The following is a 26,518-nucleotide window of genomic DNA, read 5'->3' on the forward strand; positions in this document are numbered from 1 at the left end:
AGCTCTCGGAAACTACAAATATTTTTGGGTCGTAAAACCTCCTGTGTTTTCATGGTCAAAAGGAAGTGTAAGGATGCAATGGTGGCGTTCTTCGTCTCCTTGGTCTCAAAATGTTGCATCATTTTTTTCTTGCTTCATTTTCTCTCCTTTTGGTTTTTTCTTCACATCGAATCCTGACCAAACAAAAAATATTGAAAATGAAATCTGCCAAGAATGACCAAAGAGGCTGATTGAATGGTCTTTTATAACTACTGCCAGAAAAATAAAGCAACAGAAGACCAGACAGCAATTTTCTTTTTAAAACTGAATTTCATCTTAGTGTGCACTTAATACTGTAGCTTTGTCCCTTTATACACACACACACACACACACACGCACACACACACACTCACTCATCAGTAAATGTAACAAGGGACTGCAATGTAGTGTGTTCAGAATTTTTTTCTAATAAAATAAAATATAAATTCCATACCAAAACTTTAAAACATGAGTTGTGAAAGGAAATCAAAACAAAACAAACAAACAACAAAATAAAAAGGCAATGTGGAAGTGAAAAGACAAACTGAAGCGGGTTTCAGTGGAATTCTCAGAGCAGTTTCAAGTAAAAAATAATTAACTCATGATGAAGTGACTTCCTTAGAAGACACAATGCACTCATCAAGTTTAGTCCTCGTGTAAAAGCCTCGTACGCAGGGCGGCCACGGGCCTTACAGTGGAACCGGCCGCGGCGCCGCGTCCTGCGGAGGTGGCGTGTGTTTCTTAGCTTTTGCTTCAGCTCGCTGTTCGAAGTCTCTCAGGCCCAATGAAACCACATTCCACTTGTTGCATCGGGAGCCTTCAAATCTTCCACAGCCCTCAGACCTGCCTGCCGGGAGCCATAAAAACACACGCCGCCGCAGCGGGATCCAGCACAGGGCAATAAAACCGCTGGCTATTGACCCCTGGCATCGCGGCATTATGGGCCCCCAAGCTCTCGAATGTCTTTAAATGCATCATGTACAGGCACACACGCACGCACACACACACTGTCACAGGCTCTTGTGCTAAATCACTGAATGTCTAATGCAGCTGTACTAACTGATGTTTGGCAAACTAGCAGCAGGATGTGTTTCCAAATAGGGCTGGGAAATATTAAGACATACCATATTGCCGATTTGTGATCGCATATGTATTTTTCTTTTTTAAATACTGAATATGTGGGTGAATAATTTCACTATTTGTACACACACTAGGAACGCTGTCTTGTAAATTTTCTTGTTTTGGATGATTCTTTGGTAATAAAGCAATTTTGATTTTTTTTTTTGTGTATGTTTTGTTTTCATCTCCCTGAAAATCATCAGGAAGTGATCTAAAAATACACAAAGAATATACTGAACAATCAGGGGCAAATCATGTTAAAAAATGAGAATTTAACCTTGAGAATAATCATGAAATGTCTGAAAGCCAATTCAAGGTTTTGAGGATGATTATTAATCTATGTGATTCAGTGTAATTACTAAAAATTGAGAAATTGCATGAGAAAACCATCCCATCATCTGCAAAAAAAAATTCTGGATGTATTTGCAAATATGGTTTTCCTATACATATTGCCCAAACCTACTTTAAAACCAGCTCATTATGCTTCGATGTTGCTTTATCTGATCCGACCTTAACTTGGCACGTGAAGAGACTTCAACTTGACACACAAGACACACACGTGCACGCACACATACAGCAAGCCTGACAATCAGGAGCAAAACTGTGAAGGCAGGAAATCAGAGTGGGTTTAAATTAAAAAAAAAAAAAAAAACAACTGTTCTCAGTGCAGCTACATCTAGCTAGAGAATTCATAAAGACCTTGGAGACACAAATAAAGTCTCCAGCTCAGTGGGGACAATGCGAAACCACCCAAATAAATAAGAGTGAGATGGGTGTGTCGAGGCACTGCTGACACGGAGCGGTCGGACAATATTACAGTAACGTTCCTCGCTGCGTTGCAACCGATGAAATGGAAAAAAAAAAATAACATGCTGAAAGCACCTGTGGAGCCACGCAGGTGTTCGGAAACTACAGACGCAGCATCAGCACACTGTATTAAATGTCTGGCAATTCATGGAGTTTTTTTTCCTGCACTTTTGCTTCCGGCCCTGACTCAAAACACAATTCAGAGACTGCTTTTGTGAAACAAAAAAAAATTGGATGCCAGACCGTGCAGCTTTTGTCCACCACAGAGCTGATTCTGATGGGCGGGGATAAAACCAATTGGTGTAATAAAATGCGATTATGACATTGGTAAACATTCCGCATTTACCGGACCTCCTTGTTCTTTAAGAATCAACATTATATTCCAAAATCAACCAAATCTCTCAATTGGGATACTTTTTTTGAAGTCAAACTATTTTTAGAACATGTATTTGATTGACAGGTCAATCACTCTTAATCTCATGTGGGTGAACTTAACGGCGCAGTATGAAAAATCTCCAAAAATGGCTCCAGAAACATTCCCTTCATTTATCTTTCACTTACAGGATGTTTGGTTTTTTTTTTTTTGTCGATGGAAGAAGGAGCAATTTATGTGTGTTTATGTTTGTGTGTGTGGACTTGATCCCCCTCATCAGACAAATAAAAAAGTTTGATCCAGTGGCCTGTTAGCTTACCTTGGCGGCAAAACTGGAAACAAAAACTAAAAAGATCCAGCTGCTCTTGTTCAGTAATAGGCAAATTATTGACAGATTATAGGCAGAATGTCAAAGGAACCGCAGTTCTGACACTGCAGCTGGCAGTAAGACCATTTCCATATCTTTCAAGCCAACTAGGGTGTATCCCTAAGCTGTCAGTGCTCATGCTAAGCTACGCTAACAACCTGCAGGCTTTTAGCTTGTTATTTACAGTACAGAAGGAGAGCGCTGTTAACTGTCATCACATCTAAACCGGCAAGATGTGAATGTGACTTGCATTTCCCAAAAATGTGGAGCATTCCTCTCACTCGCACCAGAGCACATTGTTTCTGACAGGGTGAGTGGGTTTTTTTTTCCAAACCCGTCCTACGATATGAGGCGTAAGGCTTTCTGATCCGAACACAAGTCGTCCCGTCACTCAAACCCCATATATATAAATAATAATAAAAAAAAAAAAATTTTGGTTATGATGACCCGATGCTGAGTACTGCATGTGCCTGATGAAAGAAGTGCAAGCTGGGAGATGCAAGTCTAGAAAAATGCACAAAAAAACACATTAGTATTGAAAACCACACATCCTATTATTAATATTATGACTTCTCCTTCATGAACGTATTAGTGAAAACCCATCCTAAAAACAATTTGTGCTGCTAAACGAAAAACGCATTGTAGCTGTGTTGTCGCAGTGAATTCAGCATTTTTGTGCTTGAAGAGCTTAACAAAGCAGTCTTTCAGGACCAGATGCTCGCATCGGTCTGTCCCGGAGCCCGACGTCAGCTTTCCGAGGGCCGACGGCGACGTGCTTGGCAACTCCTGGATTCTTCGGCCTCGTGGTGGAAAGACACTGGGGGGGTTTGGCTCATCTCCTGCTCTCCTGCATCACAAATCACACAGGCACTTGATCTGGTGACACAGAGAGGGGCGTCCGTCACACTCTGGGATGTCTGGAAGACACGAAAGGCTGAGTCCGTGTGAAATCCTTTCCGGGAGGGAGGGCGCACGGATAACAAGGGAACGCCACCTCGACTGGCATCTAGTTTGGTGTTTTGGTTTGTTTTGCGCGCAGAAGCGGGTGTGTGTGGGGGCAGGGGGGCACGACTGGTGACTGGTATCAATCGAAATTGTCTCCTCTTGTTCCGAACCCTTATGAAACCGTCCCCCAAACGAACTGCACCGCTTGAGCGCCACGTGGAAGGGGGTGATTTTGTGAAGCGGGACTGAAGGCACGCTTACGTTTTTCTTTTTTTGCCTCGCTGCTGCTTTGCAAACAATCTCTGATCCCTAACAAACTAAAAAGACTGGGCCGCGACCGGCTTTGCTTTCACCAAATAAATATGAAGGGAAACGGGAAAAATGAAAATGTTGCTGGATTCTGTTCCGGGGTCGGTGAGGTATAGCAGTTGTGAAGGAGTGTGGGGGGGCTGATTGTGTTGCGGGGGCGGGGCGGGTGAGACGGCGGCGGCGGCGTCAGGTCTCAAAGTATTTATAGATGGCTGTGACGTAGGTCATGACACTCTGCCAGTCCGGCCGCTCCGTGTGCACCATCTCATTAATGTCCTGCAGCAGAAGGAGACACATAACGTTGTAACTCATGCTGTCGAACTTCAAAGTCTTCTTTTAAACAGGACACACAGAGACCCCTTTGATTTCATCAATGTGTGTGTGTGTGTGTGTGTGTGTGTTGGGGGGGGTTCCAGTTCCGGTTCCACTCCGGCCGCCGCTAGGGCCAAACCAAGAATACATCTGCATTTACAATGATGGAGCGGTTGTAGTCTTTGTAACCGGACCTTGGAACTCCGGGAGTGTTTTACATATCTTAAAAGCAGAGGGGAGCGAAGGGTCTTGGCTTCTTTGCCAAAAGATAAAAATGCCCGTTTAACACGGGCTCGTGGAGTTTTTAATCCGCTTTCCTTATTTCCTCCGGCCTAGTTTTGTTTTTAAATTGTTTTATCACACATGACCTCCTGACGGCTGGCTTTCTCTGCACATCAGCATCTTACCAAAGTGCATTTGATCCCGACACTCTCAGCAGCCTGGAAGGCTAAGGTGAAGTTCCTCCGCTAGAAAGAGAGAAAATGGACATTTTGTCAATTTGAAAGCCTAAATGTTTACATGGGTGGGGGGGGTTTACTTGGTGGGACCCGTGCTTGCCTTCTCCTGGCTAGTCAGCTCCTTGTAGGGGATGTGGGCAGGAAGGTAGGTGTGCAGCACAGCACAGAAGGCTAGGCCGTCGTTCCAGCTGCTGCTGAAGTTGGTGATGTCGATGTTCTTAACAGCAGCACAAAAAGATTAGTCATACTCCGTTCTGACCAGGCAGAATGACAAGAGTCCAGGCTGAGAGAAAGAGGGGTGAAGCTGTGCATTATTGGATGACGAGCATGGTTTACAAGATTTTCAAAAGTGTGTTGTTCTACATAGGCCGAATCCCATGTCACACAAACGACACGAGTCAACGATTTTCTGAGCCATCCATTCTTTCAGGTGAAGTCTGAAGGTTTACAAGTTCAGGGCGCTAAGTGTAACAGCTAACAGAGAGTTACAACACGTCTACATCCTAACCATCCATTTCTTGTCAGACACTTATCCTGCGTACGACTGCCCTCTCCCCAGGTCGAAGTGTTCCCAGGCTAACCTTGACAAAATCGACTTAATTTTGGTGCTTTTTTTTTTTTCCTCCATTTTCTATCCTATGGTGCATTTCATATACAGCACTTAACTACGGTAATTACTTTAGTTAGGAATTAATTAATGAGTTGAGTTAGGAAGGTGGAAAATACAGGTTTCCTTTTTTTTTCTCTTTAAATCATTGTTGTTTTTTTCTTTACATATATATGATAATTGATGACTGTTTTGCTTGATTGTGAGCTATGCTGACTTGTTGTTACATGTTGCAAAATGGGTTGCGTCAGTGACAGGCTCCGAGTGGTTGCCAATAACTTCTTACAATGACAATAAAATCGGTCGTCGTGGAGATATCTAGAGAGATTCGGTAACAGGAAAGCACGGTGCAATTCAGGTTTAAGTTTCGACATGACAGATCCATATTGGATGTGTTGTCTTTTAAGCCATCAACTGTCATCGTATGACCTTTCAAATCAAACAACTCGACTTTACAGTCTGTTCCATCCTGTGTCAGTCGAAAAACATCTGGAACATCTGTCAATCGCTGCCACGATCAAATGCTCGGCTGCATCATAACGTGTTGTTGTCACCCTGGTAAGAGGCAGGAAGTGTTAAATGTTGCACACTTCCTGTGAAAAACATCAGGCGTCATGGCAACCCTGTGCTTATTTATTTAAATATCACTTCAGTGTGACGGACACATCTGTTGATAGTAATTTAAGTCATTTCTAGGTTATGGATTTTTATTATATCATTGCTCAGGCTCAGAGACCAAATACAACAGTTCCAGGTAAGGAACAACAGCTTTTATGGAGGTTTAATTATAAGAGACGGTTCAACACGATTGAAATCGACCCTTTTCTAAGAGGCTCTACAGAGTAAAACTAAACTTCACCGACAATGCTTCTTTGCAACCCAGTTTCTGAGAAAAACCACAGATCTTGTTGTGGGAAGATTTATAAGAAAAAAATCTGATAAATAAACAAACATATTTGAGGTGTTATCTCTCATTAAAATAACACCGCGAGGATCTGTGGAAATTGAAGCCGCTATTGAGTTCAGCTCGTCCCCGGGTCAGCCAAAGTTACTTCATCCACAAAACACTCCTGGACTTTGGCGGGACAACTGAACCGCAGCTCCCTCAGGACAAAACGGAAGGATGCTGATGTGAGTAAATGTAATCTCATTTTTTGTCAAAAAGGCCTCCATACTGGTTATCTGCATTAATCCTTGTCTCTGAAACGACCTCTTTTACACTACGTTGCTTGGATGAGCAATTTGAAGCCTTTATCTGTCTTATTCTTGGTTGTTTTGTTAGGTTTGAAATTTCATCACAGATCACTTGGGTTGTTTAGGAAGCAGCGGTAGAGTTTTCCAGTTTAAGTGGAAGAGTGCTTTATGCACCGAAGACACTTGACCGGACGTACTGCTGGTACGGAAGGAGGGGACGAGGGAGAGGAAATGGTCACCACTTAAATAACGTTTCAATCACGCTATTTAGAGTCTTGTAGAGCCCGCTCTACCAACACAGCTACATCTGCCCAGGCGATGGCTGGCCTACTCCATTGACAGGTTCAGCATTGGAGCAGTTCAGCTACATAAATCGGCAGTATGTCAACATCACCTCAGTCCTTCCTTGAACCAGGTGCTCTCCCATCCTCCTCACAAGGTGTCCAATTCTGCTGCCGAGGCTGTTCTTTTTTTTTATTATTTTTAACTTTAAAACAACAAAAACGCAGAGTTTACACTAGTGTTTTCCATTTTGTTCCATCATGGGCAAATCAATGTTTCCATAGAGGATCGAGCGCTTCCTTTTTTCTCACAGCCACCGGTTTTAAGAGCATGTTGCTTTTTTTCCCAGTGTGCTATTTGAGGAGATGGCCTCTCACAATAAGATTGCAGCGTTACAGTCACCTCTGTCTTATCGGAGCTGAGACGTACCTGATAACCCTCAGTTTTCTTCTGGCACCACTTGAGAAGAGCGTTCCTCTTAGAGCCTCCGTACTCCCTGGCCAGGGCTGAAAGCGGGTCCTTCCTCTCTTCTCTTTTGTGGACATAGAAAAGACATGTAAGCAAACGCTCTCTCAGCAAAATTACTTTATCTACAAAGCAAACAGTTTATCTATATAGAAAGTATGTTTGCTTAGCGATCCAGGAATGCAGTGACGGCTGTTTGTTTTGTCAGTAAACTCAATAACATCTCCCGCTTGAAAGGGGGTGTTTGTGGAAGGCGGCGTGGACATGGATGCTCTCAGGCAGCTGCATCATGGGCGGGCGATGGGGTGACGGGGTGTTTACCTGAGGCGGCTGCGAGCCGTGGGGGTGATGGAGGCCGTGGGGGACGAAGAGGAGAGGGAGAGCGGAGAGGAGGCTGCACTCATGGCCATGAGGGAGGATGAGGAGGCCCCATCTTGAGCAGACATGTCCCTCTTTATCTCCTCGCTGCTACGGCGGGACACTGGTTCGGGACAGAAGGGACGAAGAACGATCGGCGCGGGAGAAGACGGAAGGAGGCCGGGATCGTTGCTACGGACAGCGCCTAACCTGAAATTGTCTTGCCGGCGTCCATGTTGGAGACTCTGGGGAGGACAGACGGGGGGCGACTGGCCGAGGCTCCCCTGAGTAGGTGCTCAGCTGTGAACACATCAAATTATTTACAGCGTAGTAGCAGAGGCGGGGTTTCTACGAGACCTCCTCGGAGCATCGAGGAGCCACATTCCGGTCCCTCGGAGTTCAGGGTACACGGGCGACTCGTTTAAGAGAAAACAATAAATCAGGGGAAAATAAACCGACCATGGGAGGCGACACTCGAGTATGCACGTTCACATGAAACACTTGAACTTATTACTGCTGAGAGGAAATGGAGGGAGCCAGTGATGTCTCATTATCTCAGTGTTGTCCTCCAGTCTAATGTTATTAACAATAACAACAAGTCAATGTAAAGTAAACCAGATAGGCCTCAAATCCAGGCCTCTACAGGAAAAACTGCGCTAATTGTTATGAAGATGGATGGGAAAGAAGAGGACTGGCTGATCATTACTACCAAACTGCTCTACTCCTTTGCAAACAGAGCCATCACATCAAATAGACAGCCGCGGACATCATATTGATTAATTTTTTTTCCACTTTACACAGAAAATTGTGATAGATCATTTGATGGTTTAGATTAACAGGCAGATTGCGGGCAATAATTGTGGCCTATGAGAATTATTTTACAATGTATACTTTTTTCCAGCATTGATTTACACGCTTGTTTTCAAAAATCATGGGAAAATGCTATTGAATTGTATATCTTTTGCATCAATTACATAAGATAGTTGAACCAAATGCACTTGAAAGTGAGGCGTTGAAACTTGAAAAGCTGAAATCAGAGGAAATTGGGACACAACTTGAAAAACAGCGCGAAGGATTTTGAACGCTTTCAAATTTAAAAATCTGATGGCACAGATTTCTAATAAAAAGGTAACACCAGGTGTATTTGAAGTGACTGCATTTGCTTTTGTGAAAAATTGTACTTTGAGAAGCAACCGTTCCGTTTTCTTGTGATGCCATTTGACTATTAAAAAAAAAACCAGCCAGTGGGATGTGTCGATGGACTCACATGGCATGGTGAGGTCGGTGTAGCTGGACCTCTTGTCAGTTAGGGAGGAGAGAGGCTTGGATGCTGACATGGACCCGCTGATGGAGTGTCTCTGAAACAGCAGCCAATGATTGGAAACCGCTGGTTAACAGGAATGTAATGCAAAATGTGGAATAAACAGGCAAAAATAAATGTGAAATAGGTAAAACATGTATCTGGATTACATAACTAGTTATGACTTTTGCTGTCAGCTTTAAAATTGGAAGTTTAAATGAGAAACTCATGTTGTTCAGAGCCAAAATGAGGAACCAAATGTAGCTTCAATACACAGGATACCCAAAATGTCATAGAAAAGCTTTCCATTCCACTTTCAGCACATCAGTTTACATGACCTAAATCTTGCAAACTAGAACTTTAGGATTTCAATTTGGCCTGTGGCACCTGGAATTGCGGACAATGTTACTGGGGTGTTACTATTTCATTTGATATTTTCAGTTTGTATAAATGTGTTATACAAAAACGTAAAATACAGTGTAACTGATGAGCTCTGCTGCTAAGAGTGGCCCCTGCTGGGCTTAAACCGTCAAAGCCTTCTGTCTTCTACCTGTATAGGCGATACTGCAGCGGCAGGGGGTGTCTTCATGGGGCTGGGGCTGAGGGGGGTGCGTGGCAGCGGGGAAGCCGTGACCGTGGGAGCTACAGCTGCCCCATTGGAAGGAGGACCTTGTAGAGGAAGGGAGAGCATTAATGTAAGAATAACTGAAAATAAGAATTAAAACACTTCTCCCCTTGCGCACCTTGTGAGGCACTGTCAAAGCTCTTGATGAGTGTTTTGACGGTGGGGGAGGGTTCTGAGGAGGTGGACGAGCGTCGGCTGAGACCCATTCCCTGCCGGAGCGCAGCCAAGTCCCTCTCCACTGCATTCATGTAGTTATACACTCGCCCTCTCTCCTCCTCCTGTCTGAGAAACAGTGCATTCCACATTCAGTAACTACAGAACAGTGGGACCGGCAAGGAACCGCGTCCTGCTGATCAGATGAGCTCGATGCTCCTCTTTTTCCAGATGGGACCTTTCAATATGGTTCTAATAACAGGCATTTTAAATGGTTTTGTTTCTAATTTACTGATTTTTACACTGCAAGTGCTCATTTTATGTGCAATTTTATTGCTGATATTCAAGAATCTCATTAGTATGCAGTGTCTTACTGATTTATGGTCTGTATAACTCTTATTTTAAATCACAATAAAAGTGCCTTTACTTTTTTACGTTTTAGAACACTCTGATAGTCAATATTTCCAAGATCATTATAATAAAAAAAAACAGAAAAGCAATATCAAAGTAGGATCAATGTTCAACACCCAACCCCAAAGCAGACCGTTTTCAGACACTCTCACTTTATATCATCATGTGATAAAAAGTTGTCTGACACTTGGTTTCACAAATTTGGCACATGTTGTTCTGAATGACCCAAAGAACATTAATCGTCAATCAACTTTCAGTCATAGTAACCTTCCTCATGAATTGTTGAAAATGAGGTTGAAGTCATCAGTTGACAAATCCTCAACATGTGACTTGAAGACAAATGAACACAAACAACGTGACAGTGAAAAATGACCTAATACGCAAGGGCAAATATTTCCAAACTTCATTAGCAGTCACAGGACAGCCAATGTCAGCTGCAGGTCATCCAAGCCTCCCTCCAAGGGTCTTACTTGCGGCTCTTGACCTCATCCAGCTCCTTGCTCAGCTTCTCGTTCTTCTCCTGCGCTTCCTGTAGCCGGCGCCGCAGGTCGCCAATCTCCTCCTGCGCTTCCGACTTGATGTCATTAGCAATGACAACCGCTGTCTGAAGATCGGCCTGGAACTGACGCCACTCCATCGACTCCTCCTGCACACACACACGTTAGCACCCACATGTCATTTATCCATTGGAGAAATTCGAAGTTCTCTCACCTTTGGAAGGAAACAAAACAAACTATAAATGGACATATTCCCGATGCAGAAAGACAATCAGTGTGTCCACAAACAATCATCTCTTAGCCTGTCCAGCAGACAGACTGACCCTACTGTTTGGGTGTACTTTGTGGTCTCCTGTGGGGATTTGAATCTCTCCAGCCTCCGGGTACTGTTAGCTGGCTGCTAAGTGTCTGCTGCGAAGCAGGTTTTGCACAAATGGTTCATATTAGCTTTTTTCCCTTACCACTGAAAACAACTTGATGAAGCAGCCTAAAAACTTTGTTGACCAGTTCCATGAGAATGACCCAAAATGTTGTGTTGGACAATAAAAACAATAATATGAATCTGGTGAGAGGTCGGTACAGCATTTTGGTGAAACCCCACTTATTTGGGACATATGGTGACATTTGCCATCATCCCCCCAGATTATCACTTTAAAGTGAGCAGCAAATTAACGTTGTTGCTATTTGATGAACTGGCATCTCACTTAAGTTCAATGTCGAGATAACTGATGCAAAACTAAACTCGAATCTGATTACATCGGTCTGATGTTAAACTGATATCCGTTGAAGATCTTTTTTTTACTTCATTTAGCACATTCACAAGTTGAAATAAGCTCTGGTGTGACAATTAACCCTTATTAACTCCCACTGGATTGATGTCACATTTCCTAATAGGATGTAAAAATTGCATTTCTCGTCACGAATCATTTTACTGCTTCTCTGTTTAGATCATATTGCTGACAGAGTTCTACACTGTACCGAACTAAAGAGACTGTATCAGTAGACTCATATAAAACTTGAGGTTTAAAAACAGATCTTTTATTCTAGTGACCTAAATTTAGACTTTTTCCTCAATCCAAAACTCCCAGATAATTCTAAATCAGATATGCACATTTTTAGCAAACCAAAAACTTCTTGTAGGTGAGGACAATAAGTAAGGCTGGACCCTTGGTAGATGAAAAAAAGGAAACGGAAGATAAAGTGAGCACAGGCTGATGGAATTAAATCCTCCCTGATAGTATCACACAGTCGCACGTTGTTTTGGGAGCCTGAAAGGCCCTCCGACTCATGCGTCACTTACTCCAAACTGACTTTCCGTTTGGAGGAAACCAGCTGTTTTCAGTTGGAGAACTTACCCTTAGTCTGCGGTGGAGGATCTTGATCTCTCTCTCCATGTCGTGCTTCTGGTCCTGCAGCTTTTTCACAGAATCTGACATGACAAATACATGTTCAATAAACACACTGACCATCATCCAGGTGCTGACCAGCCACACACTTTAACAATACTGGTGAGATATAGAGCATTATAAAATGTGTCAAAGTAGTAACGATCTCCAGATTAAGGTTCGAAAGATGGTAAAAGATTCATGATGAAAAGGAAAAAAAAAAAAAAGGCAGAAAATGAACACTTCATTCATTCTTGCTTATTTTCTCTATTTCTTAAAATAATTTGTAAAAACACTATCTACATTTTTAGATAATTCTAGCTCACTCACCTAATACCCAACATCTACTTTATTTTATGAAGACAGTTATATTTTGAAAATTTTCAAAATGAAAAAAATACCCTACCCATAACCATCTAATGCTTTATAAATTGGAAATTTATAATAGTACATTTTTTTGCGGTTTCTTTCACAAGAACACTTCACTATTCTTTAAATAATGCAAAGCCCTATATCTAAAGCAGCATCCCTGATGGCTTAGAAAAAAAGAAAAAAAACTTAAAAAGAATGACACAATCATTATAGCCTATCTTTACTGTAAATTCTATAAATTATCTAAAATAAAATGTAATAAAAATAAAGTTACATGCAAATTAAAATAGGCTTGTTTGTTTGTCCACCTGCAATTTACGTTATGAATTCCAAGGACCGTGTGAGTAACGGGACTTTGACGCTTTTTGGAAACTGGGGCCAGGGCCTATGAGAGGCCCTCTTATAGTCATAGATGTTGAGGGAAATATTTGTGTGCGTGCGTGCGTGCGTGCGTGCGTGCGTGCGTGCGTGCGTGCGTGCGTGCGTGCGTGCGTGCGTGCGCGCGTGCGTGGTCTGCTTACTCTCCAGGTCTGTGATGATGAGGTTGTCGTGCAGTTTCAGGGCCCGGTGCTGCTCCACCTCGTCCTCCAGCTCAAAGATGGTCTCTTTCATGTCCGCGATCTCCGTCTCTTTCTCCTGCAGGTCCAAGCGCTGCTTCTCCAGTGCACACTCCCGCTCGGCCATCTGCTGTTGCACCTGCTCCTGGAAGTCTCTGTATTCACTGTCGAGCTGCATACACAGGAAGAGCGGATCACTATCCGTCATCGCGTCTCTCACAAGGCAGGACTCTTGCAGTTGAGAGACGAGAATCCAGGCTTCGGTGAGGCCGTGATAAAAAATGAAAGAAGGCGACATCAGCTGAGACCCTGTGCCTGCTGCCGGGCCAGTTACAGACCCCATTAAAGGGGGTCGGCCGTTCATCAGTTAAATGCTTTGTGTGTTTCTTAAAAGGAATTCTTATCATTTACTCTGAATACAAGATCCCTGCCATCCAGTCATTAATCTACAATCTAGTCAAACTTTCATGTGTTGGACCCCCCAACTATATAAACCCCAGACTCCTGGGACCCTTATATCTTGAGATATTTAGATTGAGGTTCAGCCGCTTTTCACAATCATTTAAACACAATTTATTACTCTGCATCCCTGATCTGACCCTTACAAAAAATTCTTGCTTTTGTTAGTTTTCTTCCCCCCACAGTAGTGACTTCCTTGAGAAAATGCCATGAGTAAAAGAGGCAGGAAAGTTTCTCAAACATGGCCAGAAATAACAAGAAACCTGGGAGGCGGGGGGTGACGAGAAGGGGAAAAGACCAGAAAAGTTGAAAAAAAAAAAAAAAAGTGGCAACAATAAAAGTACTGCCGTTTTCAGGTTTGTCCTTTTGAAAATATGGCATCATTACATCTACACTCTTGGTTAAATTTGAATCATTGCTGCCCACGCTGGCGTCGGGGAGAAGTGATTCATTGGGTTTAAACTCAGGACATCTCAGGGTTCCTTTCAAGGAGAGCCTCCAATTCCACTAACCTTGCTGAAAGCCTCCTGGAGCTGCCTGAGTTCATTGTGGGCTTGCTCCAGCTCTTCTTGCATCTTCGCAGCCTTGGCCTCAGCTTCCTCCTTCCCCAGCCGAACCCCTTCTAGCAGCTGGCAGATGTCATTCTTGTCCCCTGCAGAGTGAAGGGAGTAGAGTTCAGCGACCCTCTGCCGCTCCTGGTCCAGCTGGGCCCTGCAGCGGCTCAGCTCCGCCTGGTCGCTGCTCACTGCTGCCTTGTACTCGTCCAGAGCGGCGGCCATGGCCACTCGATCCTGCCTTTCGGAGTCCACGATGCGCTCCATTTGGTGGTTCCTCTCTTTCAACGCGCCGATCATCTCCTGCGCCTCGGCGTTGTCCTGCTCTGCCATCTTCAAGGTGTTGGACAGGTGCTGCTGCACCCCGAGTAACTGCTCTCTCTCAAAGCGCGCGTTGTCCGCCAAGTCTGCATATCGCTGCTCCAGCTCCATGTAGCGGCTGCTCTTGATGTCCTCCTCGAGCACGTATGAAATGTGATGCTCGTCCAGTAGAGAGCGCAGGTACTCGATCTGCCGGCCGTAGAGTTCCAGTTTGTCGCTTTGCTGGCACAACGAATCCATGAGGATGACCTTCTCCTCCCCGAGCCGCTCGTTCTCCCCATTCAGCTCCTGGGTGATCTGCTGAAGGTCTGCGAGCTCCTGTAACGTGGCCTGAAGCTCCTCAGCCGTGCTATGCTGGTTCTCTTCCATCTGATGAATGCGCTCTGTCAAACAGGCTACTGAAACCTCACTGGCGTTGCCACTGCTACCCCTCCGGGAGCGCTCCCTGCTGGGAGCACACTCCGATTCGGACGAGGAGGAGGCTCCAGAGGGGGCGTCCAGGGCATCGTCACTGGAGGTGACGCCCTGGTAGACCTCGCTGGATTCGCTGTCCAGGTTGTCTACAGAGCCTCCGTGCTCTTGTTCAGCGAGCAGGTCCTCTAGCGAGCCGGGAGCGGAGCCTTCCACCGAGGAGGTGAGAGTGCCAGTGCACCCGCCGTCGCTCTGACCACTGCCTGCTGCCAGGTCTGGACTCAGGGAGGCGTAGCTGAACAGCTTGTCCGAACTGTCCAACCTCTGTTCCAGCGAGAAGCCCAGAGCGTTGAGCCGGTCCTTAAGCATGCGATTCTCACTCTTCAGCAGGTTGAGTTCCTCTCTGATGGCATGGTTCTGCTCTTGTAGGAGGAGAAGCGTGGATTCCACATCCGCCGCTGTAATAGCAGACACCTGGGGCTTCTCTCCTTCTCCCGCCTCGTCCTGCGACGAAGGGTCTTTGCCTCCCAGGCCGAGCTGGGCCCGCATGTCTCTTAACTCGCTGCGAAGGTGTAAGATCTCCACATCTTTGCTCTTCGCCAAACCCAGCAGGTCTTTTACTTTGGCCTCCAGAGCCACTTTGTCACTGAGCTGGCCATCGGATTTTGACTTGGTCATACGGCCCTCGGACTCTGCCACGATCTGGCTGCGGGATCGCTTCCCTGCGGCCACATCACCCGCTGGCGTCCCTGAAACCGACTGCTTCTTATTCGTGGACGTCCTGGATGTACGGAGACGGTCTCGTGACAAATTTGGCTCTTTTGTAGTTGAAGTGGTCATACGCTTGGTTGAAGTACCTTTTTAAGAATAAAAAAAAAAAAAAACCAACAGCATAAGAACCTCTTCGATTTCATGATACCTCACCAGCATCAAACAGGAGTGAAGAGTTATATTTATCAGAATACCTGATGTCTTCAACTTGCTGTCGATGGTGGTGGCATTCGTCCCAACGGAGGCCGTTCTCTTAGTTTTAGCGACCGCGTTACTGGAAGCGGGATTCCCCCCAGCCATTGCTGCTAAAAGATCATCATTGCTTTTCACCTGAAGGGCACGGAAACACATTTAAGCACAAAACAAGAAAAGACTGGCGTTCATTTCCCTGTGAGACAGCTGGCACACGAATCACCTGTGAGCGATGAGGCTTACTTTTGAGAGGGGTGCCGTGCTGCTGGTTTTGCCAGCAGGTTTTCCGCTGCCAGCAGCAACCAAGACATCTGCCTTCCCTCGATCTCCACTCACTTTACTCCCCGCTGGCCGCACGGACTTCTTCATACTGAGCTTTCTGGTGCCGAAACATTTACGGCTCGATCTGTCACATGTGGAGGAGAGGAGAAAAGTCATGGATGTGGAGGTACTGCTTGAAAGGATCCTTTCTGTCCCCTGATGCCGTTCATAAAAATGGGAGAAAAATCCCAGAACACATTTCTTCCTTATATCTCATATCTGATCTACTCTTGGCATTTTGAGATTATTAAAAAATGCAGGTCTATGAATTTGGTCTTTAAATCCCAACATGTCCTTGTTTTGTTATGGCGTGTGTGTTTGTTTAGCACAAATGAATACAGTTTACACAATCAGGAAAAACTATAGAATGCATAAAATGACAATAAAAACATGTAAGAGAAAAGGAAACACATGCATACATTGATTAAAAAAAAACCTATCCATGTCATTCATTTAAATGCCTTGGTTTATCTGATTTTATCTGATTTTCCTAAACTGTAGCAGTTACAATGTTATATTTTGCTTCCAAATAATGTTTCTGATCATTGTGTTATTTCTTCTTTGAATTCACCCCAGCCTTAGGAGGAAACAATTCGGACAGAAGTGACTCGTTTGAGGATTCCAGAGGTAAACCTCCACTAGATGGCTCTGCCGTGGTTGTTAAAACTCCAGTGTGAATATTTATTCATGGGAGAAATTCTGGCTCTCTTCTCAGCATTGACAAAGATGGGCAAAGAAGGGATTTTTCCAGCACTGCGCAGGCAGGAGGACCATTGGAGCCAAAACAGGGAAGAGGATTCCTTCACAGATCAAAGAGGGAGCTTAAACTCACGTACTCAGAGGCAAAAATGTGTTTTTCTAAGCAACCAGTGTGATTGAATCTGACAAGAGCCAGGAAATGTTTATTGTCATGTTTGTGCAGAATGATCAAAACCAGCAGGAATGTATTTCAAACAAATGACCCTAACATGCTTCGAAGGCTAACATGCTAATGAATTAATTACTGCAAATCCTTAAAACAAACATGGTTTTTTAAATGTGTCGTGAATAGAGAACAGATGATGAGCACGATCTAATCAAAATAGAACACTGGAAACAAAGAACGTGTTATGCATTGCACTTGCTCTCGTAAACTTCGTTCACTTGGCAGGGATGGAGGTGTTGGTCCTGGCCGGTACTGAGAAACAAAGTGTGCATAAAACAAAAAGGGCTTCATTCGACGTTGTTCCGACATTGCGTGTGGGTTTGGAAAAAAGCCGACGTGATGCCGTGACAGCGTGAAATACTTGGTGGAAGACGGCTAGAGACCAAGAGGTAGAAGTCTTGTGGCACGGAGCCTTTTCAAATAAAAATCCAGAGTCTGTGACACTAACAGGAGAATTGAGAAAGTCAGTAGTGATCTGTTGTTTTCCTCAAGGAGAACTTTGGATATGGAAATACATTTTGCATATCAGCAGGAAAGACGACTATGAGTGAAGGCCAGTGAGACCAGTCTACCGATGAGGCGCCCAAGTTCTGCAAAAAGTTACTAAGCGAATTCCTCCCCAAAAATTTGGCCCAAAAACCGCAAAGAACATAAAATGGCTAAATGCTGAATATCTGAGACATGACTTCTTTCGGGAATCGAGGCACTCTCTTATTAGATCGATTTTCCACTTTTTTTTTTAGTTATTTACTTTTTTATCATATTTCCATGCTACATGATACACCATGTATAAAAGAATCTGATCAATGTGAAGTACTTTTATATAGCTTTTTAGAAAATATTTAGCATTTAACTTTTGATTCAGTCAAACTATTTTCCTATTTCATTTTCTGATACCACTATAAGCTTGAGGGAGCTGCCACAGTTGCTTTCCTTTCCTTGCTTTGTATGGATGTGTCCATCATCCTCACCATGTCTGCAAATTCTAAGTAGGATACTGGTCTCGGAAAATACAGCAGTACGCAGTCATGGAAATATGAGCATCTTTTTATGGATTCATGTACTGATTAAGCCATTTTGTTTGGTTTACAGACCTAATATTTGTCCTTGTATGATTCTATTCTTCAAAATTCCTTCAAAGGCCAAGGGGAATCAGCCACGCTTCGCTGCCATTTGCTCCGCCGTCTCTGTGCTCAGATGCTTTGATTTTATTCAACAGTATTAAAAAACTGACTGCCATTGATAACAACACCACCGCGGTGTACGTGATTGCAGTTTCAGTACCGAAAAGTACATTTTTTCGGTTCTGCAAACTACAGAGGCGCCCTGCTGATGAGGATCATGTTATGCGAAAATATGCGCTTGGAACGATGACATGGAAAGCTATTATGTTATAACTGCATATTTTTGTTTTGCATCCCAGCTGTGAAGCTTATCATTTCCAATAACAAAGGCCTGACATTTTCTTGTTGTTTGTTGAGAGGCCCACCGGAAAGTTCTTTTGTTGTGCAAAGCAGTGGGTCTGTCACAATCACTTTCCTGCCCAGTTAGACTTTAGCATTTTGACAGGGCAAGAAGCATTGATTAGTTCATAAGGTTAAGTGGGCCTCAGGCTTAACTAGTATTTTGTGCTTCCTTCACAGGGTTTGACATTGTTTATCTCAATCAATTCATAACCCTGGAGGAAGAAAGGATCGCCGTAGACCTCAACTCCGGAGCCCATGGACCTAAACTGAAGACGAAGATAGTTTTCAAGTGATAATGCGTTTCAACAGTTAAAGGTAGTGTGTTTATTGTTCCAAACGGAGCAAAGGCATTACAAAAAACAAGAGTTTGCTTTCAATTCTGAGGACCCTGCTGTTGTCTAGACACAGGTCTGTCCAGTACATCTTGGCAAATGAGTAGCCGGCATGACATCTAATGTGACCATTGAAATGAACTCTGGCCAAGCTGAAGATAACTAAATGTCATTAACGCTTAAATAACAGTGATGCATTTTACGCAGAACATAAATAGGTCACGTGAGGAAGAATGTCCGCTCAAAGTCTGTTTTTAATTCCAACTGATCCCTTTCCGTCAATGCTAACACCGGTCCAGTGTCAGTTAATAAGATCACTTTGCTACATGACATTTCTTTACCTGCTACCTAGAAAGTGGCTGCCTTTGTCCGAAGTCAAAATATTCATCTTTAATCACTATGTTTGCCAGAGAAGTAGATGCAGTAATATTACATTTCAGGAGACATTTGCATGATGGTCATATAGAATAGTCAGCATTTAGTTCGACAGTTTGAAAAACTGCTTAAAGGGGTTTGAGTATAATGTCTCTGCGTTTAAATTCGGTGTGTTGTATCATATTATCACAATTGGTAATATTAGAGATGCAACTTATGTTATGTATGTATACCACTTGAGATTACTGTAAACAAAAACATGACTTTGTACATGACTCGTACCTTTTAGCCACTGTGTTTAGTTTCAGTAAATCTAAGTAGCCAAGACTTTCCCTGGATTGGAATGGCCAAGAAGAGGATAATCAAAATATGTATTTCTAAGTGTTTTCGAACACATTTCATCAGTTTACATGGGCGGGATACAGAAAAACAATCCCCGCAACCTCTTTAGGATGAAACCACTGGGGGGAAAAAGTACATAGTCCATTGGAACAGCCCTGGACAACACGATACATTGCAAATCTCGCACTGGGCATCATACTGCAGCGGAGTACAAATACAGGTCACATCCCTCGCTCATATTTGACCTCAGTGCGCGCCTTATGTCAGATTATGGTCCTGCAGTTCCTTTCCCTGTTCTCCCTGCCGAGCCTTATTTGGAAGAGTCAAGTGAGGGCCAAATTTAAAACATGTGTTCACATGTGTTTACAGTTCTTATTGCATTCAGCCCAAACCGGCACATACTATTTATGATGATAGGTTGTCTTAAATTATTTACACAGTGAAGCTGTAAAGAAGCAGCTTTTGTTGGTTTGCAGACTGACATGTTTGGAGTCTCTTACAGATCATCTTCCTCATTTATGTTTTGACCCCAAATATAAAGACAAAAAAAATCTTACCAGCACTGCAACAAAACGAACCTAACACTTTATCAGACACTTCATCAGCATTTTAAAGTGTGTTTAATGCCGTGCTAGGACCCGGCCACGAGGACAGGATGCGAGGGATCTGCTGAGGTTCAAGCCAAACATCACAGAGGGGGACGAATCCTGATTTAAGTGGCTTTTTAACTGACATGCTCGCAAGTGCCAGGCAGTCTGTTTGGAGGATTCCAGAAAACTTCTGGTCTACTGGGATTTTCAAATAATGGGACAAATAGACAGCAGACATTTTGATGGGGGCCACCCCCTGGAGGTCATGAGAAACTGATCGGACACTTGCCTTCAGGAATCAATTTAAAAAAAAATGTAGAAATACCCTATATTGAATATCAGATCTAATTTTGACCAAAAGAACAAAATAAACCCCTAAAAACATAACTGAATAATAGAGCAAACATGAACGCTGACTTTTAAAATCTTTTTTTTTTTTTTTTTTTTTTGAAAACTCTTTCCAAACCTTGATTTTGTCTTTTGAGAACCATGATAAAATGCCACGACTGAATTTGCAAGAAACAATCAGCTATAGAATCAGCAGGAGATCAGATAAAACTCAGCGGGGGACGGCGGGGGACAAGTTTTTCTTTTAGGCACACTTTACTGTGTAGTTTGACGCTTAAAGAGTTTTAGGAAAGCACTGTGTTGAGGCAGGAGGTCTGGAACAATATCCAGAATGGCTGGGCTGATGAGAATGTTACCTCGATGACCACTAGGTTTGCAGAGCATCATCTCTGACAGGACCTAAAACCTCAGAACAGATGGGATCCACACCAGCCCTGCCCCGCCCTGAGGCAACGGTGGGCGTGCACAGTGGGAATGTGAGGCCAGATTGATCTATCTGGATGTGATGTAATAGTGTGGGGAGATATTTCATTTAGGGTGCCACCAGAGCATCAAATGCAAGCTGCAGCCTACTCAAATGCTCTAAGCCAACCCCTTCCACGCTGCCATTTTCAAACAGCTGCTTTCAAAATACAGGAACGGACACACCGCAAAGTTCATATCATCTCAGACCATCTATGCTACTGTATGCAGCATGCACTAACTATTTTCAAATCACATTGTGGTTTTCTTAACGTGCACATAGCGGCAAAAATAAACTCTCTCCCGTGTAAGGATCTGCTGCCTTGATGGCACTCTTGATGAAAGAGTTTCTCACGTCTTGTTTTGAGATGGTTTGACATTCAATGGGGTTAGCTTGAGCTACACAAGTTCTTTGTTATCATTTTGAATATTTTACAAAGCAAACAACTTCTCTTCCTTTTTAGGAAAACGAAAACCCTACTTGCAAGTGAATAATGTTCATGCTTGAGCTAAACAGGGACAAAAAAAAAACATATTACTAGTGTGACCAGCTTATTTTGTATCCCTGTGGGGCTGCAATAATTATTTTCATTGCCAAACAACAAATAATTTGTCTAAAGGGAAAAAAAAAAACCTTTAATGTCTTAGATGATGAAGACAGAGTTCAAATTCCCGGATATTTTGCAACATCAGTCAGTCCATGTCTTTCAGTCCCCATTCACCCGATCAACTTTGCTTCTATTAAAGGATCAAAAGAATGAAATGTGCAAAACAGACATTCGCTTCTAGATTGAAACAACATTAACAGCGAAAGTATTATCAGAACAATGACAAATCCAGAAGTAGATACCTTATATTTATCAAAACTGGTCATTCCCTTTGTGTTACCTATATGATTTTTTTATGTTCCCTCAGTGTCTTATTGCTATGCTGTGTATTGTCTAAGGGTGGGGTGTGTGTGCTTGTGTTCCTTACACATACTCACGCGCGCATTTAAAACATGTGCAGGGCGTTCTGCTCAAGTACTGACACATGTTCGCTGTGACTGGCCAGTTTTCTGAATAGTTGAATGTTTGTCAAAGCAGATGTCTGGGACGGAGAGCTGGAAGCCGGAGTGAGCGTGCCTCTTCTGACCGGGCCTGAATGGTGGCTTCAGAGCAGAGCAGCAGGACAGAGCTGCTGCTGCTGCAGCAGCAGCAGAGGAAGCACACCCTGCACGGCACAGCTCTACATACTGCTCAAGGCTCCATCCACAGCCCAGTCAAACACCCTCTGACATGCACTGATAATGAAGACTTAAATTATTTACGGTCCACAACATGTAACTTACACTAAGCAATATGGGAGCATGGGAAATTAATATTTTAATTGGTATTTTAAAGATTAAAAAGTCTCTGTTTGAGCACTGATGCGTTGTATGACATCTCCTTCACATCTCACTAATATTCAAGTAATTGTGTGGTACTTTTCATGCAATTTAATGCTGATTTTTACCAGTTTTCAATTTTTATATTCTTATTTAGGCTAAAGTCAATTCAGTGAATTTACATGTATGAAATGGGAAAAATACCAATCACAATTTTCATATGATTGTTATATATGAAAAAGTCCTCAATATGATATCACACAAACTACACTTAATATACATCAGTATACTTCCAGACTTAAAGTGACAAGTTAAACGTTAACAAAGTGGGTTACACCCGAGAAGAGGTAGAGGTTAGTTTCCCAAATGTTTTCAGTTGTCTTGGAAAGTCTATGTTCAGATTTTCAGAGTAAGTAAATATTTCTTTGGTTGAAAAAATTTGGGGGGGTTCTGGGCGGTCAGATGAGAAAGAAAATAGTGTGGAAATCATATTTCATACATAATTTTCATGAACCGACCACGAGTGACTTAATCAAGAATTGAAGGACTGATTAGTGACGGAGGTAACGGTTTGTTGGAGCCCAAGATTTTGGGACCATGACAAATTTGATGGATCTCTAAAACAGTCAACATTGAGGCTGCGGTAGCCTTTTATAGCTTTCTGACAATAACTTGAAATTACAGTGAAAACATGTGAAAGGTGAAACAGGAAAAAATCTCCATAGCTATTATTTTAACCAAAATCATGTCCACTGCAGCCCATCTACAGGCTGTTTTAATACAGTAATGTAATCATCTTTCCTTTCCATTCCATTCATTGACTCTCCCCTGAAACCTTTCATAGCTCCCCTGGAGAGCCCCGCCAGAAACGCCGTAAGACCGTCCGACAACACAATAATTGGCTTTTACAAGATATTATGATGCCGAGCAGACCGAGGGAGCGAGACGGGCCAGGAGCGGCCAGAAACCATCCCTTCTCCTCTTGATTTGATTTCAAGCGTCACGTGAGCACCGTTTACAAAAACTGCGATGTGACTGACCGAGGGTACAGGGGTGCATGCAACTCCGCCTCACACAGCCAAACTAGGAGAGGCCGAGGCAGCGGACAGTGAAGAAAGTGGAGTTAATCTTGGAGAGAGGAGGAGGTGAGGGGTGGCGGTGGTCTAGTAACTCATAAATACCCCTTCCCGGCTTTCCTTCCTTATTCATGCTTTAACTGCAGGGAGGCACTTCCTTGCCATAACATGCACTTCCTGTGGTGGCGTCTGCCGTTAAAAGGGGGTCTGTGTGTACAAGGACAAGCGGACACCGTTTAGCCCGAGACAGAGCAGAGGCTGTTCACTTTCCCTTACGCTTCCTTTGAATAAATCGGCGAAGTGATTCATATGAGTGCATGACAAGAGTTAAAGAGTTCCTGAAGGCATTGTTCCATCTAACCCCCACACTTGTAAAATGTGAATTAAGGATTACAACTTTGAGATATGGATCTTTAAAGGAAAAATCTCAGCTCCGATACAAAGCGGGCGGGTATCAATCGAAAACACGAAACTTTAAGGTCAAAGGAGTTTTTTGGTTGAACACAAAGTTGAATAAAAAGAAAGCTGTATTGTGTCATGAAACAAGTTACATTTGGTTTATCATGAGATGTTTTCCCCATTATCTCATTACTGCGACCGCACAAATATCCACCATAAACAGTAAACATTGAATGCCTCTGCAACCTGCTAGTTATTAGAGTATTGTAAAAGTACTGTACAGAGACTTTTTTTCATTTCAGCAGATTGTATCACAACACACTGCAATTTGAAAATGCCCTCAAGCCTACATTTTTGTCTTGGATTTACATTCATTTACTTCCCTCTGGCTCAATGCCGCTTTGGGATGGGGGTTCATGGAAAAACAGGATTTTTCTCAAGGCAAAGCTCAGAGGTCCTTTCTGCTAAGTGTGGGCTCTGAGACATGGCTAACTCTTTTCTCCTCTGTCAGGCAAGAAGGGAAACATCTGTGGGCATCTTAAGAGAGTTGTGAGAAAAAGAAAGGTTTATTAAACTAGACAAGAGGGGCTACTGCAGAGCGTTAATGTGCGTGCTGCAACATCAGCCCTGTGTTGACTCTTCTCAATGGGTTGGCGAGTGGACATTGTTCTTGGCTACCTACAATACAGCATCGCGGCTGAGGCTACCAATAACAATGTGTCAGCCAGATCTTCGGGCACAAACCTAACCGATCGAAAGCCAGAGGTGGCAACGACAACTAACGTGGTGCGACAAGGGCGTTCAAACGTCGTTGCAAGTCACGTTAGACGCCCAAATGGCAACTCCAAAACCCAAGAGGATCGCCCAGCTAGCTAGTCAGAGATAAGGTCAGACACGCAGGGAATTTCAAGTATTTCACTTCCCGTTTGCACAAGTTCTTTCAAAACAAAAGCATGCACGTAGACGCAGGAGTTCGAAGGAAAATTGAACAATTGGAAATCATATACTGTCGTTTTATAGAATATAAGAAATGACTGCACCACATGCTAATTCAGAAGCAGGACTATGCGCATCCCAGAGAGTCGTTCACGATCTTAATATCAAGTCAAATTTAAGCCGAGATATGTTTCAAGAATCCATTCAAAACCTCTTCCGAGAGTCCACATCACGACTTCTCGGTTCAGCTGAATAAACGCTCGTAAAAAATTATGAAATCACTTCGGATATGTAGCAGATTTGAGAAGAGGTCGGTCTTTCGAGGTTTCTCGTATTACTTTGAAATAGTTCATTGTACACATCCAGGTGATTACTTCTAACTGCACAGCTGTGCTAAAAATCAATTTGGTAGACCAAAAATAACACTCTGCATTGACTTGATTTAAAAGAAATTGTCTAAAACCCGTTCGCCCGATCAAAATGACGTTACCGTAACTTGGTGTTCTTTTTTTTTTTTTTTCAATTCACCTCAGTTGAGTGTAAACTCTGCCGAAGCTAACGTTGCTAATGCTATCACGAAGCTAACCATGTTAGCATAGCCGGCAAACGAACAGTAAGATGGGTGGAAATATTCATACCTCCGGCTCTCCTATTTTTCCACTTTGACGGTTTAGTTAGACGTCCGACTGGTTCCCCGTCCGGACCGCGTACAGAGCGTCAATCCCACATCATCGGTGTCGATCGGCAGCTGCTCTCTGCTGGCAGCGGCCGGACGATCCTCTGCCCCCCTCCTCTGGTTGCATCACCTCAGCATCAGACCCTGACCCGGGGGACACGCTGCTGCCGCTGGGACGGATCCACCTCCACTGCCTCTCCGCGTTAGCGCCTATGACAAATGTGGCATTCAGGCACACATTAACAGATTGGCAATCCTCCCATGCCCATGATAAAATAAAAATTAAAAAAAATGTATATTTTTGGATTTTATCATCTTACTTATAATACTTGAAATTCCTAAATATTTTTCTCTTTTTTTTAATGTTCGGCACATTTTTCTGCAATTTTCCTGTCATTTTAGTTGAATTTATCCACAAGTCATTGATTGTGACACATAGTGAGACATGCATGCTTGCAGAGACTCACTCACACACCAATGAACTTTTCATGGATTTGATTTTGTTGATTTCTAAAGGGAATATGAAAAATATGTAAAGTGTTTAAGTGTAACCCTTGTTCCCTTCTGTTGGCTGTTGCTCAGCTGACTGACAGCAGTACACCTGTTCTAAACTGAAGGTAATACTTGATTGAGAATACTTAAGACCTTAAAATACTTTATAGCCTTTACTTTGACACTTTATAGTTTTATTTGTATTTCTCATTCTCTACCTTTTTTTTACTGTTTATACAATTTCATACTATTATTTATTATTGTTATGTTTTACTTGAAACTCTGGCACAACAATTTCCTTCAGGATAAATATAGTTGTTCTTATTCTTATTGATTTCATTGGGCCATTAATTATGAGTTGATTTTGAATGTATGTTGTTCTATGAGAAGGAACCAGCTGACCCTCTCAGATGAACCTACAGCCGGACTGACAGAGAACAGGTGCACCACCAAACCCAACTCCCTACCCAGACAAGCACGGCATTCAGAGAAGTTTAGGGTGTAAAATTCACACAGCTTCCTCAGAGATGCAGCATTACTCCATATTGACCTGTGTGTGTGTGTGTGTGTGTGTATGTGTGTGTGTGTGTGTGTGTGTGTGTGTGTGTGTGTCTGTCTGTCTGTGTGTGTGTCTGTGTGTGTGTGTGAGCGTGTGTGTTAATTAATTTGTCAATTTAAATTCCTCCTTCAGCTATGTTTTAGATTTTAATAAGGACCAACTGTTTTTTGTCCTTATTTTTCTTCTTGTTAATCAAACTATAGCTCTTGAGTTAGTTTTTATGCATTTAAGG

General features: G+C 43.1%; 1 protein-coding gene and 1 long non-coding RNA gene across 2 annotated transcripts; one reads left to right on the top strand and one right to left on the bottom strand.

Moving 5' to 3' along the window:
* Positions 1 to 226: 226 nt before the first annotated feature.
* Positions 227 to 25,490, bottom strand: specc1la (sperm antigen with calponin homology and coiled-coil domains 1-like a). Its single transcript, XM_086169608.1, has 16 exons — positions 25,198 to 25,490; positions 15,865 to 16,027; positions 15,624 to 15,759; positions 13,885 to 15,515; positions 12,878 to 13,085; positions 11,955 to 12,028; positions 10,573 to 10,748; positions 9,657 to 9,820; positions 9,464 to 9,582; positions 8,881 to 8,971; positions 7,824 to 7,913; positions 7,578 to 7,737; positions 7,221 to 7,323; positions 4,809 to 4,925; positions 4,658 to 4,717; positions 227 to 4,214 (listed from the first exon to the last, which is right to left on the bottom strand). Exons 2-16 carry the CDS (start codon positions 15,988 to 15,990, stop codon positions 4,125 to 4,127), a joined length of 3,345 nt encoding a protein of 1,114 aa, XP_086025734.1. The 5' UTR covers positions 15,991 to 16,027; positions 25,198 to 25,490; the 3' UTR covers positions 227 to 4,124.
* LOC147221714 (uncharacterized) lies at positions 5,980 to 22,090 on the top strand. The gene is made up of 6 exons (XR_015107852.1): positions 5,980 to 6,446; positions 12,999 to 13,176; positions 16,519 to 16,569; positions 16,658 to 16,784; positions 18,511 to 18,648; positions 21,868 to 22,090. It is a non-coding gene; the product is annotated as an uncharacterized LOC147221714 (long non-coding RNA).
* Positions 25,491 to 26,518: the final 1,028 nt, after the last annotated feature.

Source organism: Fistularia commersonii, chromosome 22, assembly GCF_037954325.1.
Source record: "Fistularia commersonii isolate RoL2024-O1a breed Wild chromosome 22, RoL_Fcom_v1.0, whole genome shotgun sequence".
In the NCBI taxonomy this organism is placed as follows: domain Eukaryota; kingdom Metazoa; phylum Chordata; class Actinopteri; order Syngnathiformes; family Fistulariidae; genus Fistularia; species Fistularia commersonii.